The sequence below is a fragment of the Urtica dioica genome, chromosome 9 (genome assembly GCF_054948205.1).
Source record: "Urtica dioica subsp. dioica isolate 48M chromosome 9, U.dioica_male_clone48M_v1_H2, whole genome shotgun sequence".
Taxonomy (NCBI): domain Eukaryota; kingdom Viridiplantae; phylum Streptophyta; class Magnoliopsida; order Rosales; family Urticaceae; genus Urtica; species Urtica dioica.
In genome coordinates this window covers 30,518,315-30,532,905 of record NC_142764.1, presented here as the reverse complement: position 1 = coordinate 30,532,905, position 14,591 = coordinate 30,518,315, and the positions used below count along the sequence as shown (strand labels likewise).

General features: G+C 36.7%; 2 protein-coding genes and 1 long non-coding RNA gene across 4 annotated transcripts; 2 read left to right on the top strand and 1 right to left on the bottom strand.

Moving 5' to 3' along the window:
* Nucleotides 1-854: 854 nt before the first annotated feature.
* On the bottom strand, nt 855-4,881 carry LOC149386858 (uncharacterized). Of its 2 annotated transcripts, XR_016301161.1 has the most exons (3): nt 4,729-4,881; nt 3,022-3,358; nt 855-2,816 (listed from the first exon to the last, which is right to left on the bottom strand). It is a non-coding gene; the product is annotated as an uncharacterized LOC149386858 (long non-coding RNA). The 2 variants fall into 2 exon arrangements; XR_016301160.1 differs by lacking the exon at nt 855-2,816 and having other exon boundaries at nt 2,913-3,358.
* A 3,459-nt stretch (nt 4,882-8,340) lies between these two features.
* On the top strand, nt 8,341-10,991 carry LOC149386857 (guanosine nucleotide diphosphate dissociation inhibitor 1). Its single transcript, XM_089625551.1, has 11 exons — nt 8,341-8,582; nt 8,684-8,746; nt 8,808-8,891; nt 8,972-9,252; nt 9,326-9,518; nt 9,598-9,660; nt 9,730-9,831; nt 9,919-10,043; nt 10,314-10,524; nt 10,602-10,676; nt 10,748-10,991. Exons 1-11 carry the CDS (start codon nt 8,496-8,498, stop codon nt 10,796-10,798), a joined length of 1,335 nt encoding a protein of 444 aa, XP_089481677.1. The 5' UTR covers nt 8,341-8,495; the 3' UTR covers nt 10,799-10,991.
* Nucleotides 10,992-12,791: 1,800 nt separating this feature from the next.
* Nucleotides 12,792-14,583, top strand: LARP6B (RNA-binding protein). Its single transcript, XM_089625158.1, has 9 exons — nt 12,792-13,006; nt 13,070-13,151; nt 13,238-13,332; nt 13,415-13,486; nt 13,568-13,647; nt 13,725-13,806; nt 13,896-13,943; nt 14,017-14,076; nt 14,177-14,583. The coding sequence occupies exons 1-9, from the start codon at nt 12,878-12,880 to the stop codon at nt 14,438-14,440; spliced, it is 912 nt and encodes a 303-aa protein (XP_089481284.1). The 5' UTR covers nt 12,792-12,877; the 3' UTR covers nt 14,441-14,583.
* The last annotated feature ends 8 nt before the right edge of the window (nt 14,584-14,591 follow it).

The following is a 14,591-nucleotide window of genomic DNA, read 5'->3' as shown; positions in this document are numbered from 1 at the left end:
GAAAACAAATGATACGCCTACTTATTCTCAAAAATATGGATCCCATCATCCAATAAGGCAAGAATTTTCATAATCAAACATCATATGAAAGAGTTATGATAGTTTAAAATTTTGTAAGTTTTTCGTGTACTGACCCCTTTGGATTCTATGAGGATTTGTGAAAATTTTATAGGGATCGAAAACTAATGATATGCCTACTTATTCTCAAAAATATGATAACTATCATCCAGAAAATGCAAGAATCTTCAAAATCTCACACCATATGAAAGAGTTATGGTAGTTTCAAATTTTGCAAGTTTTTCGTGTATTAACCCATTTGGGTTTGAAGAGGATTTGTGAAATTTTGATAGGGATCGAAGATACACCTACTTATTATCGAAAATATGGATCCCATCATCCAAAAAGGGCAAGAGTTTTCAAAATCAAACACCATATGAAAGAGTTATGGTAGTTTAAAATTTTGCAAGTTTTTCGTGTACTAACATTTTTGGGTTTGAATAGGATTTGTGAAAATTTTATAAAGATCGAAAACTAATGATACGCCTACTTATCCTTAAATCGTAAAACATCTATTCCATTTATATCTTTTTTCCCTAAAATCGTGTTGCATTTTCCGTTTATCTATTTCTTCTAAATGTCGATGGAATTGTTTCATCTAAATGCCTATCATTTTCTTCTAAATCGTAAAACATCTTATTTGCATTTTCTAAATTCTTTTGTTTTAGGTAGGTTGCTTCAATGTCGATGAACTGGGTTCTTCCACAGAAGACTTACCGGTACACAAAGGCTCTGAATGGTGAAGTGATTTGCTTAAAAATCTTTGATGACGAAGGAAGTAAAGTTACAGTTGTGGCGAGGGAGAATTTTTTAAAGATATAAAAATCCAAATACAATATTTGACTTTTCACCATTTGAAATTTTGTGTGCAGGTACAGGTTTATAACATAGATTCTATGTTATTAGAACATACATTGAATGGCCACACAGATTCCGTTTTGTGTATGGATAGTGATAGGAGAGGAGTTACTATAACGGGAGGCAAAGACAAATGCGTAAGTTCCAAGTTCGAACGTTAGATTTTAATAAAATCTAATACATTTTTGGGTAATAGTGTAAATAATGAAAACATTTAGTGACAAAATATAAAATATAGTGATAAAAAAAATTCAAATTATCAAATTTTCTTTTCTTTTTTGTAAATTGTTATATCCGTGCGTGTGCATATTATATTGTGGGATTCTTTGAGCGGAGAGTGTTTTAGGGTCATTGAAGGGCATACAGATAAAATTGCGGATGTAGCTTTGTCCAAGGGAGGGAAGCCATTTTTTGTTAGTGGTAGTTTGTGAGTTACAAGCATATAAATTTTTTATATGAAAAATCTATACATATATTCTCTTCATAAAAGATAATCTCATATATGGATTTGTAAAGCGTTGGAGCTATCATATTTTCGATGATGTCAGTGATAGTCCTACTGCGAGTGATGCACACACGTAGACTATCTCATCAATCGCTATTGCACCTTACGACGTAAGTGTTTGCGTTGCTATTATGATAAATAAAATTTCTAGTAATTTTAACTATTAAAAACCCTAGTCATCGCTATCCAACTATTGATATGAACTCCGACTGTATTTTGGGTTTCTTGATATATATATATATATATATATATATATATATATATATATATATATATATATATATATATATATATATATCGTTGTCTTTGTTGGTTATGATTGTATGGAGTCTACCCAAGTTTGAAGATAAAATCCCCACTTATAGGACATACAAAAAAATATCATATGTTGAGTTTTCTCCGGATGATCTACGAATCATATATACATCTCTGGATAAGACCATAAGGATATGGGAGTTACAAATCGATCGTGTTCGAAGACATTAAACGTACACAACACATCGTTCCTTGGTGGCGGTACTCATTTTGTGTCTAGCGGTAAATATCATTTTAATCTCATTCTAAAAATATTATATTGTAATTTTTAAGCCTTATATTATTGTAAGTGACGACTGCTTGCTCAAAATACGGAATATGGACCATTTGAGCAAACCATCGTCACTTATAACAATATAAGGCTTATCAATACATTATAATATTTTTGAATGATATTAAAATGATGCTTACAGCTAGACACAAAATGAGTACTGTCACCAATGAACGATGCGTTATGTACGTTTAATATCCTCAAACACGATCTCTTTAGTAGCTTCCATATCATTATAGTCCTATCCAGAGATGCAGATATGATTCTTAAGACCATCGGGAGAAAACTCAACAGATACTTTTTCAGTATGTTCTATAAGTGAGACTTTGTTTTCCAACTTGGATTGACTCCATCTAAAAATAATACTATCATAATCAATAAAAACGAGATATAAATAATAAGTATATATATCAAAAAACCTAAAAAAAAAACAATCGGAGTCAATATCAATCGCCGGATCACAATGATTCGGAATCTAAATAATTAAAATTACTAGAAGTTTTACTTACCATACTAGCACCGCAAACACTTCTGTCGTCAGGTGCAATAGCAATGGATGAGATAGCCTCGGTGTGTGCATCACTCGCAATAAGATTATCACTGACATCATCAAAAATATGATAGCTCCAATGTTTTATCAATCCATCATTGAGATAATCTTTTATGAATAGAATATATGCATAGATTTTTCATATAAAAAGTTTATATGTTTGTAACTCACAAACTACCACTAACAAAAAATGGCTTCCCTCCCTTGGACAAAGCTACATCCGCAACTTCATCTGTATGCCCTTCAATGACCCTAAAACACTCTCCGCTCAAAGAATCTCACAATATAATATGCACACGCACTGATATAACAATTTACAAAAAAGAACAGAAAATTTGATGATTTGAAAAAAAAAATTTATCCCAATATTTTATATTTTGTCCCTAAATGTTTCCATAATTTACACTATTGCCCCCCAAATGTATTAGATTTTATTAAAATCTAACGTTCGAACTTGGAACTTACGCATTTGTCTTTGCTTCCCGTTATAGTAACTCCTCTCCCATCACTATCCATACACAAAACGGAATTTGTGTGGTCATTCAATGTATGTTCTAACAATATAGAATCTATGTTATAAACCTGTACCTGCACACAAAATTTCAAATGGTTCAAAGTCAAATATTGTATTTGGATTTTTATATCGTTAAAAAATTTCTCCCTCATCACAACTGCAACTTTACTTCCTTCGTCATCTAAGATTTTTAAGCAAATCACTTCACCATTCAAGCCTTTGAGAACCTTTGTGTACTGGTAAGTCTTCTGTGGAAGAACCCAATTCATCGACATTGAAGCAACCTACCTAAAACAAAAGAATTTAGAAAACGCAAATAAGATGTTTTACGATTTAGAAAAAAAGGATAGACATTTAGATGAAATCATTCCATCGACATTTAGAAGAAATAGATAAACGGAAAACGCAACACGATTTTAGGGCAAAAAGATATAAACGGAAAATATGTTTTACGATTTAATAGCAATACCGAAGAAAACGCAACGAATTTAGGACCAAAAAAAATAAAAATAAAAACGTAATAAGATAATCAAACGAATACCTAGGGATCAAAGATAAAGAGAAGTTGTCAGGCCGTATTTGGCCAGAGACAAATTTCAATAACAGAGCATCTTTGAACTTATATTTATTTTCAGTAAAATGAAAAAAAAAAAAAAAAAGAGTAAAAGCTACCCAAAAAAAGCACAACCACAGTTGCTTATATTCAGCTATTTTGACGATACGCATGGCTAATAGGTTGAAAAATCAAAAGTGTTGCAAGGAAAACCCCACCACTACCGGGCTTCTACTACAACACCCTATCAACAAGGCATCTTATGAAACCCATTTTTACATAGCCTCTAGGCGGATAGCACATCTGAACCGCAGCCCATTATCAGCAGATCCACGGTCTCAGATTGAGGCTCTCTCCAAAGTTGTGGAGATTGGTTAACCAGACGTGGAACCGCTTTGCGCAGAAGCAGAAGAGGCTGAACCCGAGCTCGGTCAACAGCTTCATCACGAAACTCAGCCCAACCAAACAGATTCCAATCTCAATTTCAAACCCACGAAACAAACGGAAAACAGAATTCAATCAACCACGACGAGAGCCAAAACTCACACAAACTCCAGAATTTCAGCTTCGGGCCCTAGGTAAAGAACGTAGCTTAAGTTTAGCTACACGACTCTAAATCAAACGATTCCAAATCCATATGAAAGCTAAGTTCGGTATCTTTCTAACGGTTATTATACGATCAATTTCAATCCCCATAGCCATCAGAAAAACAGCCCGCAATATTGGTACACAGATTCGGAGTTCCAGAATTCATTGGTTTAATTCACTATTTTCAATAAATCACAACTAATTCAATACTCACTGGATTTACATGTTCTTGGACATTTTAGAAATCCCATTTAGTATACAATCCACGAAAAATACTAGTAAAAATAATCTCAGACTACATAAACCTATCGACGTCCGTCCGTTTTATCTGACTGTCCAGACCATTTTTCAAATCAAAACGAAATCTCAAGAAATCAACACAAATTCAAGTCAAATTCAAATAAAAATTGGGGTCCAGACACACACATACACAGAATCAGATTAAAGGGATAAAAGCCCCAATTCGTCGAAATCCTAGCTTTCAGATTTGAAGAGAAAATCCCAAAGTTTCCCTTACCTTGATACGAGTTTGAGTCCTCAAGCACGCTCGGTCCTCCCTTCCCTCAGATTTAACGCTCAAATTATGAAAACCAACAAAATCGCGACAATCCGGAGCTCAAATTCTGAAGCGGAGTGATAGTTGAGATGGAGAAGACTACCGAGAAGATGAAATGAGGAGGAAGGCGTCGCGCACACGATTTTTATAGAGTTTTCTAACTTAACTACCACCTAAAACTTTTAGGGTTGGAATCTAGCTTAGCTTATGTTTTGACATTTGTAGGGAAATAGCCAAACGTATTAATATTTTAATTTTTTGTCCTTCAATAATTAAGGCAGTTTTTTAATTATCGTATTTTTTTTCTTTTTTTGTACGTGTTAAGTTCCTATTTTGTAGTAGTTAGGTATCAGATTTTGAATTCCTAGTATCACGTTCTCTCTCTCTCTCTCTCTCTCTCTCTCTCTCTCTCTCTCTCTCTCTCTCTCTCTCTCTCTCTCTCCAGCCACTCCACAACCAGATCTGAGCTTTTTTTTTACCTTCAACGTGTCAAGATGACGAGGAAGACGCCGAGATCGCAGGCCAGGGGGCCGTCCAGCCGAAGAAGTTGTCGCCGATGACGCAGATCAGTCGGAGGCGGCGGAGGAGGTCGGCGAAGGCTCGTCGGAGATATACCCTCTCACGTACCGAGGCACCGGCGGAGGAATCGCCGCCGTCTCGAACTGGACCGCCAACCTCATCGTCAGCGAGACCTTCTTGACTCTCACCAACGCTGAAACTATTTCGCAGAAGAAGAAAAAAATTGCGCCTGGAAGAAATAATTTGTTTCCAATTAAAAATATGGCTTCTGCGTCTTGGTCGTTGGTGGATTCTGGTATTTTTTTTTTAAATGTTAACTTGGTTAGAGGTGGTCCGACTCTCACTGTTAATTTGTTTTTTTTAACAGTGAAGATTTTCGAACGTCAGTCTTTGGAAAGATGTAGACGTACATATTATTTATTTACATTTATTTTCATTTATTTCCATTAAGATTACTTAAATGTGCACAATGAGATAGTTTCCAGTAATTTACGTTTATTATATATGTTGACAGGTTCTTACATAGTAACAGAAACTGATTTCGGTGGACTTTCGACTGCTTTCAGAGCTTCGATGGGTTTGTTTATGGCGTTGAAGATTGTTTTTTTAGCTTCTGGCTATTTAGCATTTATGAGTTTCCCCATAATATCGCGTCCACTCCAGGAGATTTGTTGGCGTTCAAAATTGGTGAAGCCGTCCTAGATTAGCGCGCCGCGTGATTAATGATATCTTTGATAAAATATTTTGTTGATATTTTTTAGAGATTTAAGGTTACGTGTAACAATTTTGAAATTGTCTGTTGTTTTATATCGTTATTGCATATTATTTAATATAATTATATTCATTATTTCCATTTGATTAAGTAAAAAGGTAAATTTGTCTATTAATTATTGACACCTAAGCATATTGATTATTTCCCTAAAAGTTAATTCTATAGTTTCAAACTGGCTATTTTGCTACACTGCCCATTTTTATATGTGCAATAATTCACAAATTACTCATTTAAGTCCTATCATATAATTCCTTAATTAAATCCATAATCGAATGGATAATAATTATATGATTTAAACCGAGAATTTCCTCGTTCGATTTTGATTCATTTAAATATATTCACGGTATCTCGAAAATAATTCCCACTCTCGATAATTTATTTATTAAATTAATCTTCCGGAATGCCTCTTTGAAAATTAATTTCTCATTCGAGCTGAACTCGAGATTTCATTCACTCGTTCCGAAATTTCTCATCACCTTAACATATTTAAAATTGATCCGATAAACTTATTGGACAATTCTTCACTCAAGAAATTTATTTGCAACAACAGAGACTCGTTTATCGAATTCAATACGAGTGATACAAAAATTTATATTTTACAGTTTTAATTATTTCGTCAGATATATATATCTCATTATATGCTCGTATCTGAAGCACGAAATACATATAATATTACAAAGTATTTAAAACTATGATTCATACTTGATATTCAGACTTCATGGTTGGCTTTACAATCTTTTTTAAACTTTTTTTTATGCTTATTTTGATCAAAATCCAAAAATACCTTTGGATATTTAGTCATTATCCCTATTCATTTAATAAATGATGATCTAATGGTTCTTACTCACGAAGTTTGTGTGCTTAGTTTGACAGGGTTTGGTTCTAATATGAACATGAGGTTGTAATATATTCATAGGTGTTAACAAGAGAATTCCTATCAATAATGTCATAAAGTCTCATTACACAAAAAAAAAAAAAAAAAAAAAAAAAAAAAAAAAAAAACAGGAAATTATATAGAATCTTCAAGAGGACTCAACATATACATGAAGGAACCAACTTGATATGTTGGCATTACAATCACAATAAATAATTTTCGGGTTTTTTTTTCCTTCGTATCGTCAGAAAAGACTAAATTATACAATTAGGCAGTTTCAAATACGTATCTGATAGAATTTTATATCTTGTTCTATGTTCGAACCATACGCGATAAAATTCTCATATACGGTTCTCAAAGGGAAGTACCTTGATTTACCTATCTCCATAAAATCTATGATTGGTTTTTAGAATGTCTTGAGATTTAGGCGATTGCTGATGATATAACTAGTAAATATGTTCCTCTTGAGGTAGTACACGAAAAAGTTCAAAAATTAACACAACCACAACTCTTTCATATGGTGTCCGATTTTTTAAGCTTATTGGCTTGTTACATTGTTGGTTAACATCTGTTTAAAAAAAAGTAGGCGTAGAATTATTTTTCGATCCCTATAAAAATTTCTTAAATGCTTTTGGAAGCCAAAGAGAGTACACGAAAAAAAAACTTCAAAAATTATATAACTCTTTTGAATGGGGGCCGATTTATAAGATTTTTGATTCGTTAAATTGATAGTTACAATGTTTTTGAATGTGATATATTTTAATCCCGAAAAAATATTGAAAAAAATAGTATTACGATTAACGTGACGTGATCGTTTGAAATTGTATTATGATAGACTTTCAAAACTTTTGAATATTTCATAGGTATTGAAATTTCATTTTATAAGCATCTTACGGTGGAAAGAATAATTAAAAAAAACGAAGTCGATTAACGGGATACAATTGTTTGAGATTTTTTTTTTCAAGGGGTACTTTAAAAGTGAAATTTTAGCTTACTTTTTGGAAGTTGTAATATTTGTTTATGTATATTAAGAGTTCTTTCTATAAACATATATTGTTGAAAGAATATTGGAAAAACAAATTACGATCAACGATATCCGATCGTTTTAAATTTCAACATTTTTAGATAGGGTAATTAGTGAAAATTTAGCTAACTTTTGAAAATTTCAAATTTTTTTGGGCATTAAGAGTTCAATTTTTTTTAACGAGCATTGAGTTAGAAACAAACATGAAATGAGTATAAATGTCCATTGTTCAAAGAAATGGGCAACTGTGTCCAAATCTCAAAAGACTGAGGCAATTCGCTAATTACGGAAGAGTTTGGGGGACTTTTTGTAATTAATAAAAAAGTAGCTGACCCTGGAACCAAAGGATTTTGATAATGAGATTATAAAAATGTAGCCCGAAGCCGAACAATAATTACAAATAAGTAAATAAAAAAAAAAAAAAAAAGAAGAAAGAAAAGGCATATGATATAAACCGTGAGAAACAGGAAAGCATCGGGAAAGAAGAGAAGGCAAAGGAGAATTGAAAGCAAACCCTAGATCAGGAAACAGAGGAAGCCATGGATGAAGAGTATGACGTCATCGTGCTTGGCACTGGGCTCAAGGAGTGCATCCTCAGCGGTCTTCTCTCCGTGGACGGTCTAAAGGTTTGCGATCTGAGTATTTGTTAATTGTTGATCAAGTAAGTAATGTTTGAATATCATCGATCGAATCCCGATCTGTGAGATTGATTCAATCTCCTCTTCAGGTCCTGCACATGGACAGGAACGACTACTATGGCGGAGAGTCTTCGTCCCTCAATCTGATTCAGGTTAGTTGAAATGTCGCGTCTGAATGATGTGATTCGTAAATCTGAATGATCGACTTTGCAGCTGTGGAAGAGGTTCAGAGGGAGTGAGCAACCACCGGCTCAGTTGGGGTCAAGCAGGGATTATAACGTGGACATGATTCCAAAGGTACTTGACTTGTAGATGAATATGTGTATGTGATGATCCTGATGATTGTTTTTGTGCATACATGAATATGCATATGCTAGTTTATGATGGCAAACGGAACTCTGGTTCGAGTTCTGATCCACACGGATGTGACAAAGTACCTGTCATTCAAAGCGGTGGACGGCAGCTTCGTGTTCAACAAAGGAAAGGTCCACAAGGTCCCCGCCACCGACATGGAGGCTCTGAGGTCTCCGCTGATGGGCCTCTTTGAGAAGCGCCGGGCCCGCAAGTTCTTCATTTACGTCCAAGACTACGACGAGAAGAACCCCAAAACCCACGAGGGCATGGACTTGACCAGGGTCACCACCAAAGAGCTCATAGCGTAACCACCACACCAAAGACCTCGTTCTCTCGTTCTAGTTCTAGCATGACTCGTTCTCATTTTCACTTTCCAGGAAATACGGTCTCGATGACAACACCGTGGACTTCATTGGCCATGCCCTAGCCCTTCACAGGGACGACGACTACCTGAACGAGCCCGCCCTCGAGACTGTCAAAAAAATGAAGCTTTACGCCGAGTCTCTTGCACGCTTTCAAGGAGGATCTCCCTACATTTATCCGCTCTATGGGCTTGGAGAGCTCCCACAGGTTTGTCTCTCTCTCCAAACAAACACACATCTTTCTCTCTCTCTCTCTCTCTTTTTATCAACTTGGGTTTCTTCTGTAGGCTTTTGCACGCCTAAGCGCAGTTTACGGAGGGACCTACATGTTGAACAAACCAGAGTGCAAGGTACTTGTCTTTTTCTTTTTTGGGCGGTCTTCGTTCAACAACCTGTAACCTACATCTCGATAACGACAGGTTGAGTTCAATGAAGTAGGACAAGTTATTGGTGTCACGTCTGAAGGGGAAACTGCAAAGTGCAAAAAGGTTGTGTGTGATCCATCATACTTGCCAAACAAGGTAATATAGCTATATGAGTTATGCTCGTGTTGATATTGTTTTTTCCGATAAACATCTAAAGATCACGGCTTTGTCGTGCTTCAACAGGTCAGGAAGGTTGGTAAGGTTGCTAGGGCGATTGCCATCATGAGCCATCCGATACCGAACACCAATGATTCTCAGTCAGTGCAGGTCATCCTACCACAGAAGCAATTGGGGCGTAAATCAGACATGTGAGTTCACTTATTATTTCATCACTTGAATCGCTGATGTGTTGTGTTTCTACATTGAGAATCATATAGGGTTTTGGTCTTTTGTTGGAAGAAGCGATCAGCTATTGATTCAATCCCATACATATATTAAGTATTAACTGGAAAGAATGTTTGGATTTGTGTGAGGCCTAGTCTTGTGGGAGGAAACTCATATATGTTTGTCTATGTCAATATCTATAGATTATGGTTTTCAAAGCAAAGGCGATGATGCTAATGACTGTACTATAACAGGTATCTTTTTTGCTGTTCTTACTCTCACAATGTTGCCCCAAAAGGGAAGTTCATTGCATTTGTATCGACGGAGGCAGAGACAGAGCATCCCGAGTCCGAGCTGAAGCCTGGAATTGATCTTCTCGGGCCTGTCGATGAGATATTCTTTGATATCTATGACAGATATGAACCGGTCAATGAACCATCTTTGGACAATTGCTTCATATCAACGGTGAGTTATGTCGTTGCTGAATGATATGCCTATTAATAATGTTGTATGGATTTTTTTAACTCGTAGATTGATAACAGAGCTATGACGCTACGACACACTTTGAGTCCACGGTGGTCGATGTACTCAACATGTATTACCTGATAACTGGAAAGGTAAAGCCCAAAGTTGATCTAGTGAGTTTAATGTTTATATTTCGAATTCTTATCATCATTTTCTTGAGCAGACCGTGGACCTTAGCGTGGATTTGAGCGCTGCGAGTGCTGCAGAAGAATGACTGAGATCTAGCTGAAACAGCTAAAGTGAAACATGATTCTGGGTGTGTTAAGTTATGTCTGAAACTGAAACCAAGGGAATCCCCAATTGTTCGCGTTTTATATTATGTTCTGATGTTTTTGCTTGTTTTCTTCACCGCTTACACATATATAAACGTCAATCTGATTGATCAATACTGGTTTATTATTTCTTTAGCAGATGCGATATTAGATATTTTATGTCCGAGTCATAAGATAAGTAATTAATACAACAAACATGATAAAGTATACCGGGCTTTTAAATGTCAAGCTAGTTCATTCAATAGGACTCATCTAGCATTCCAGCTGACCATCCCAAAAAAATAATCAGACTGTTTCAATTCTTTTGAATTATAATCTAAATATTTTGGCTGCAAATTCGTCACGCACTGGCTTTGGAAAGTTTCAGAATAGCTACATACATTGTGGGCATCCACTTCTCCACCCGGTAACAATTTGAATCGCGTCATCAACCAGATTATATATATATATATTAACATGATACATAGATGACCAAGGATCATCACCAAATAGATAATCTCTATTGACATAATACAGATTACTACAAGGAGATGATCATATGAACAACGCTTGATGTCTGAAGTTGTCGGAATATTTCGTCCTTTTGACCAAAAGACAAAACCAACCTAAATATGACAATCGGCTCAATAAAAATCAAGAAATGTAGACGTCCAATAAGAATACTAGAGCAAAGTCGATCGGGCAAGACCCATCTCAAATATAACAAGAAAGACGTGAGAATCAAATTGCATTTACGAACTAAAGGACATTATCGAGAAAAGTGATGATGGGGTTGTGCTCACTAATCGAAGCATGATTCAATAAGTGAAAGTAAGTCCAAAACCCGAAAGTAACGATTTCGTTGTAGAAAGAGTGAGTTTCCGAGATAGCACTTTTTTTTCCCGACAAACGCATATTAAGAGTGCGTTTAATCATCCCCATTAGACTTACCCCCAAGTTGTTGGAAAAAACTACTCCCGATTTTCCAAAATTAATAGCTTGTCCCAACCATGAGGCATATTTCTCAAGGCAGCCCAAAAGTATCTTTGGTTGTCATTAAGTGGGAAATTAGAGGGCACGCTCTTGCGATCATAATCCGTGGAGACCTTCTTCTACCTTTCGGCCTGATCTTAGGCCCTGACTCACCCTCCGTGGGTTTAACTAGACGGAACTTTTTAAAAATTCCGCTTTGTTAAAGAGCCTAGAGAGCACCTCCTGTCACAAAAAGAATAAATACGGAGATAATGGGTTTACTTGCCGGTAAAGGGCTTTAGGACTTTATCGAGGAAATTCCACTCAACACCATCGTATGCTTTTCGCAAATCAGCTTCAGCCTCATCATCGCCTTGATTTTTCTTCAAAGTGTGCATGAACGTATGAAAACAACGTATATAATGTATGGATAACCTTTATCAAAACACAAAAGGTGGATATGTCAACATAGCCTATCTTCCAAAATAAAAAAGTTAACATAGTGCTTGATCATGCAGGATCAACTATCGTTCTACATAATCATTCTATTGGATATTGGATATTTGGCTATTTTTCAATAGATCCGAAAATCCAAAAATAAAAGAGGGAACCTTTTTTTTTTTTACTTTATTTGTTTAATTAACTACTCCATATTGGTCCTCAAAAGGAAATAAAAAGAGAGAAACTTGTTGAATGCAAATTTATATATATTCTGTCGCCAAATTATATTTTTCACTGAAAATTTTCGAAATTTCCCCCAAAACAGCTACCATCTTTTAGATTCATTCCGAAAACTTTGTTCCATTTGAGGTAATGTAGAGCCCTAATATTGAGCATAACATCTATAAAAAAAAAAAACTTGGTCTTAGCTTCGGGTCACGTTGAGTGTCACTTTTTGTACATGAAAAATAGAAAAACGAAATCAGCGCTGGTACGGAGAAAGTGACTAAAGTTTGCAAAAATAGTGCTGGAGTATCGAGTATTTAGTGGTAGCCCCCTAGAAGAGATGGGACGAAAAAAGAAAAAGGAAAGAAAAGAAGAGGAAACAGAAAGGAAGCGAGTGAAGTGAAATGGGGGATCGTGTGGATGTTCAAAACAGCAGACTGAACGCCGAGGCTCCGGAGTTCGTTCCGTCGCGGCGGGGTCAGAATCAGCGGCAGCCGCAGGCGGAGGAGTTGTCTGTGAAGCTTCTGAATCAGGTCAGTTTGGTTTTTGGATCCAATTACAATAACACACCCTCTGACTCCGAGTATTCAGTTCAGGTTGAGTATTATTTCAGCGATTTGAATTTGGCAACCACCGATCATCTGATGAGGTTCATTGCCAAAGATCCTGCTGGGTTTGGTATGTGTTTGTTTGTTGAGAATGATATGCGAATATTGAATTAGTGTGGTTGAGTGAGTTAATGAATGGTTGGATTTGAATAACAGTGCCGATATCTGTGGTTGCCTCTTTCAAGAAGATAAAGGGCGTCATCGGCGGCCACGCCCAGCTTGCAAACACACTGCGCGCCTCGTCCAAGCTGGTGAGTTGACTTGACTCACTCCTCAATTTCAGTCCATTTCAACAGCAAACACCACCGAATCTCATTCCGTGTGTCTTGTCAGGAAGTGAGCGCGGACGGGAAGCGAGTGAGGCGCCTCAAACCCATCACCGACTCTGACATCCAAGAGCTGCAAGTAAGTTCGTCTCATTCCGATATCCATTTTATTCACGTGTGTTGCCTTTGCCTTGAATGATTGTGTGATGTGATTGTCTAGTGTCGCATCGTTGTTGCCGAGAACTTGCCGGAGGACCACTGCCACCAAAACCTGATGAAGATATTCAGTGGGGTTGGGAGGTAGGTCTAGAAGATGGTGATGACTGTCAATCTTGATGTTTCGTGTTGATTTTGATGTTGATGTGTATTGCGCGCAGCGTGAAGAACATCAGGACGTGCCCGCCCCAGCAACCGCCCAAGATGCCGAAATCTGAGAATGTCATGATGCAGTTCAGTAAGGTAATGACGCTGAATCAGTAACACTGTGTTTGATTGGATTTGATTTGATTTGATTGATTGATTGCGTGTTTGTGTGTGTGTGTGTGCAGCTGCATGCATTTGTTGAGTACGAGAGCGTGGACGTGGCGGAGAAGGCTGTAAGTGTTGTTAAGTCTGATTTGATGAATGTGGTTTTGGTTTAATCATTAATGAGTGAATTTGCAAAGGCAGGTAAGAGAGTTGAACGATGAGGCCAATTGGAGGAGTGGCCTCAGGCTGCGCTTGATGATGGTACATTTCATTATCTTCTTCATCTTCATCTTTGTGTTGTTGTTGTTGTTGTATAATAGTGTCTCATATGGTACATTTGTTTGTGTGTGTTGAATGGCAGACGAAAAGCAAGCAAACGGAGGAGGACGGGGAGGAGGAAGATGGTGTAGGAGCAAAGCGACATAGTGTTGAGAATGAGGACAAGGGCGTAAAAGAGAGAAAAGAAGGAGGGCAAGGGCGTAAAAGAGAGAAAAGAGGACGCCCAAGTGCAAACGCAAGAGGCCAACACCAACACATGATCTCGACCACCCAACCCCCCGGGCCTCGTATGCCAGATGGCACCCGCGGATTTGCAATGGGCCGTGGCAAACCACTTGTTCTCTGATCTCTCTCGCTCTCTTTTCATTTCCTTGACTTTGACTTTGTAAAAAACCAAGGATTCCAACACTTTACTTTACCTTCCAGTTCTTCCCCCATATGGTATATATAGATATGATATGAATCCAAAGCTATTTTTTACCATCTTAATTGCGTGC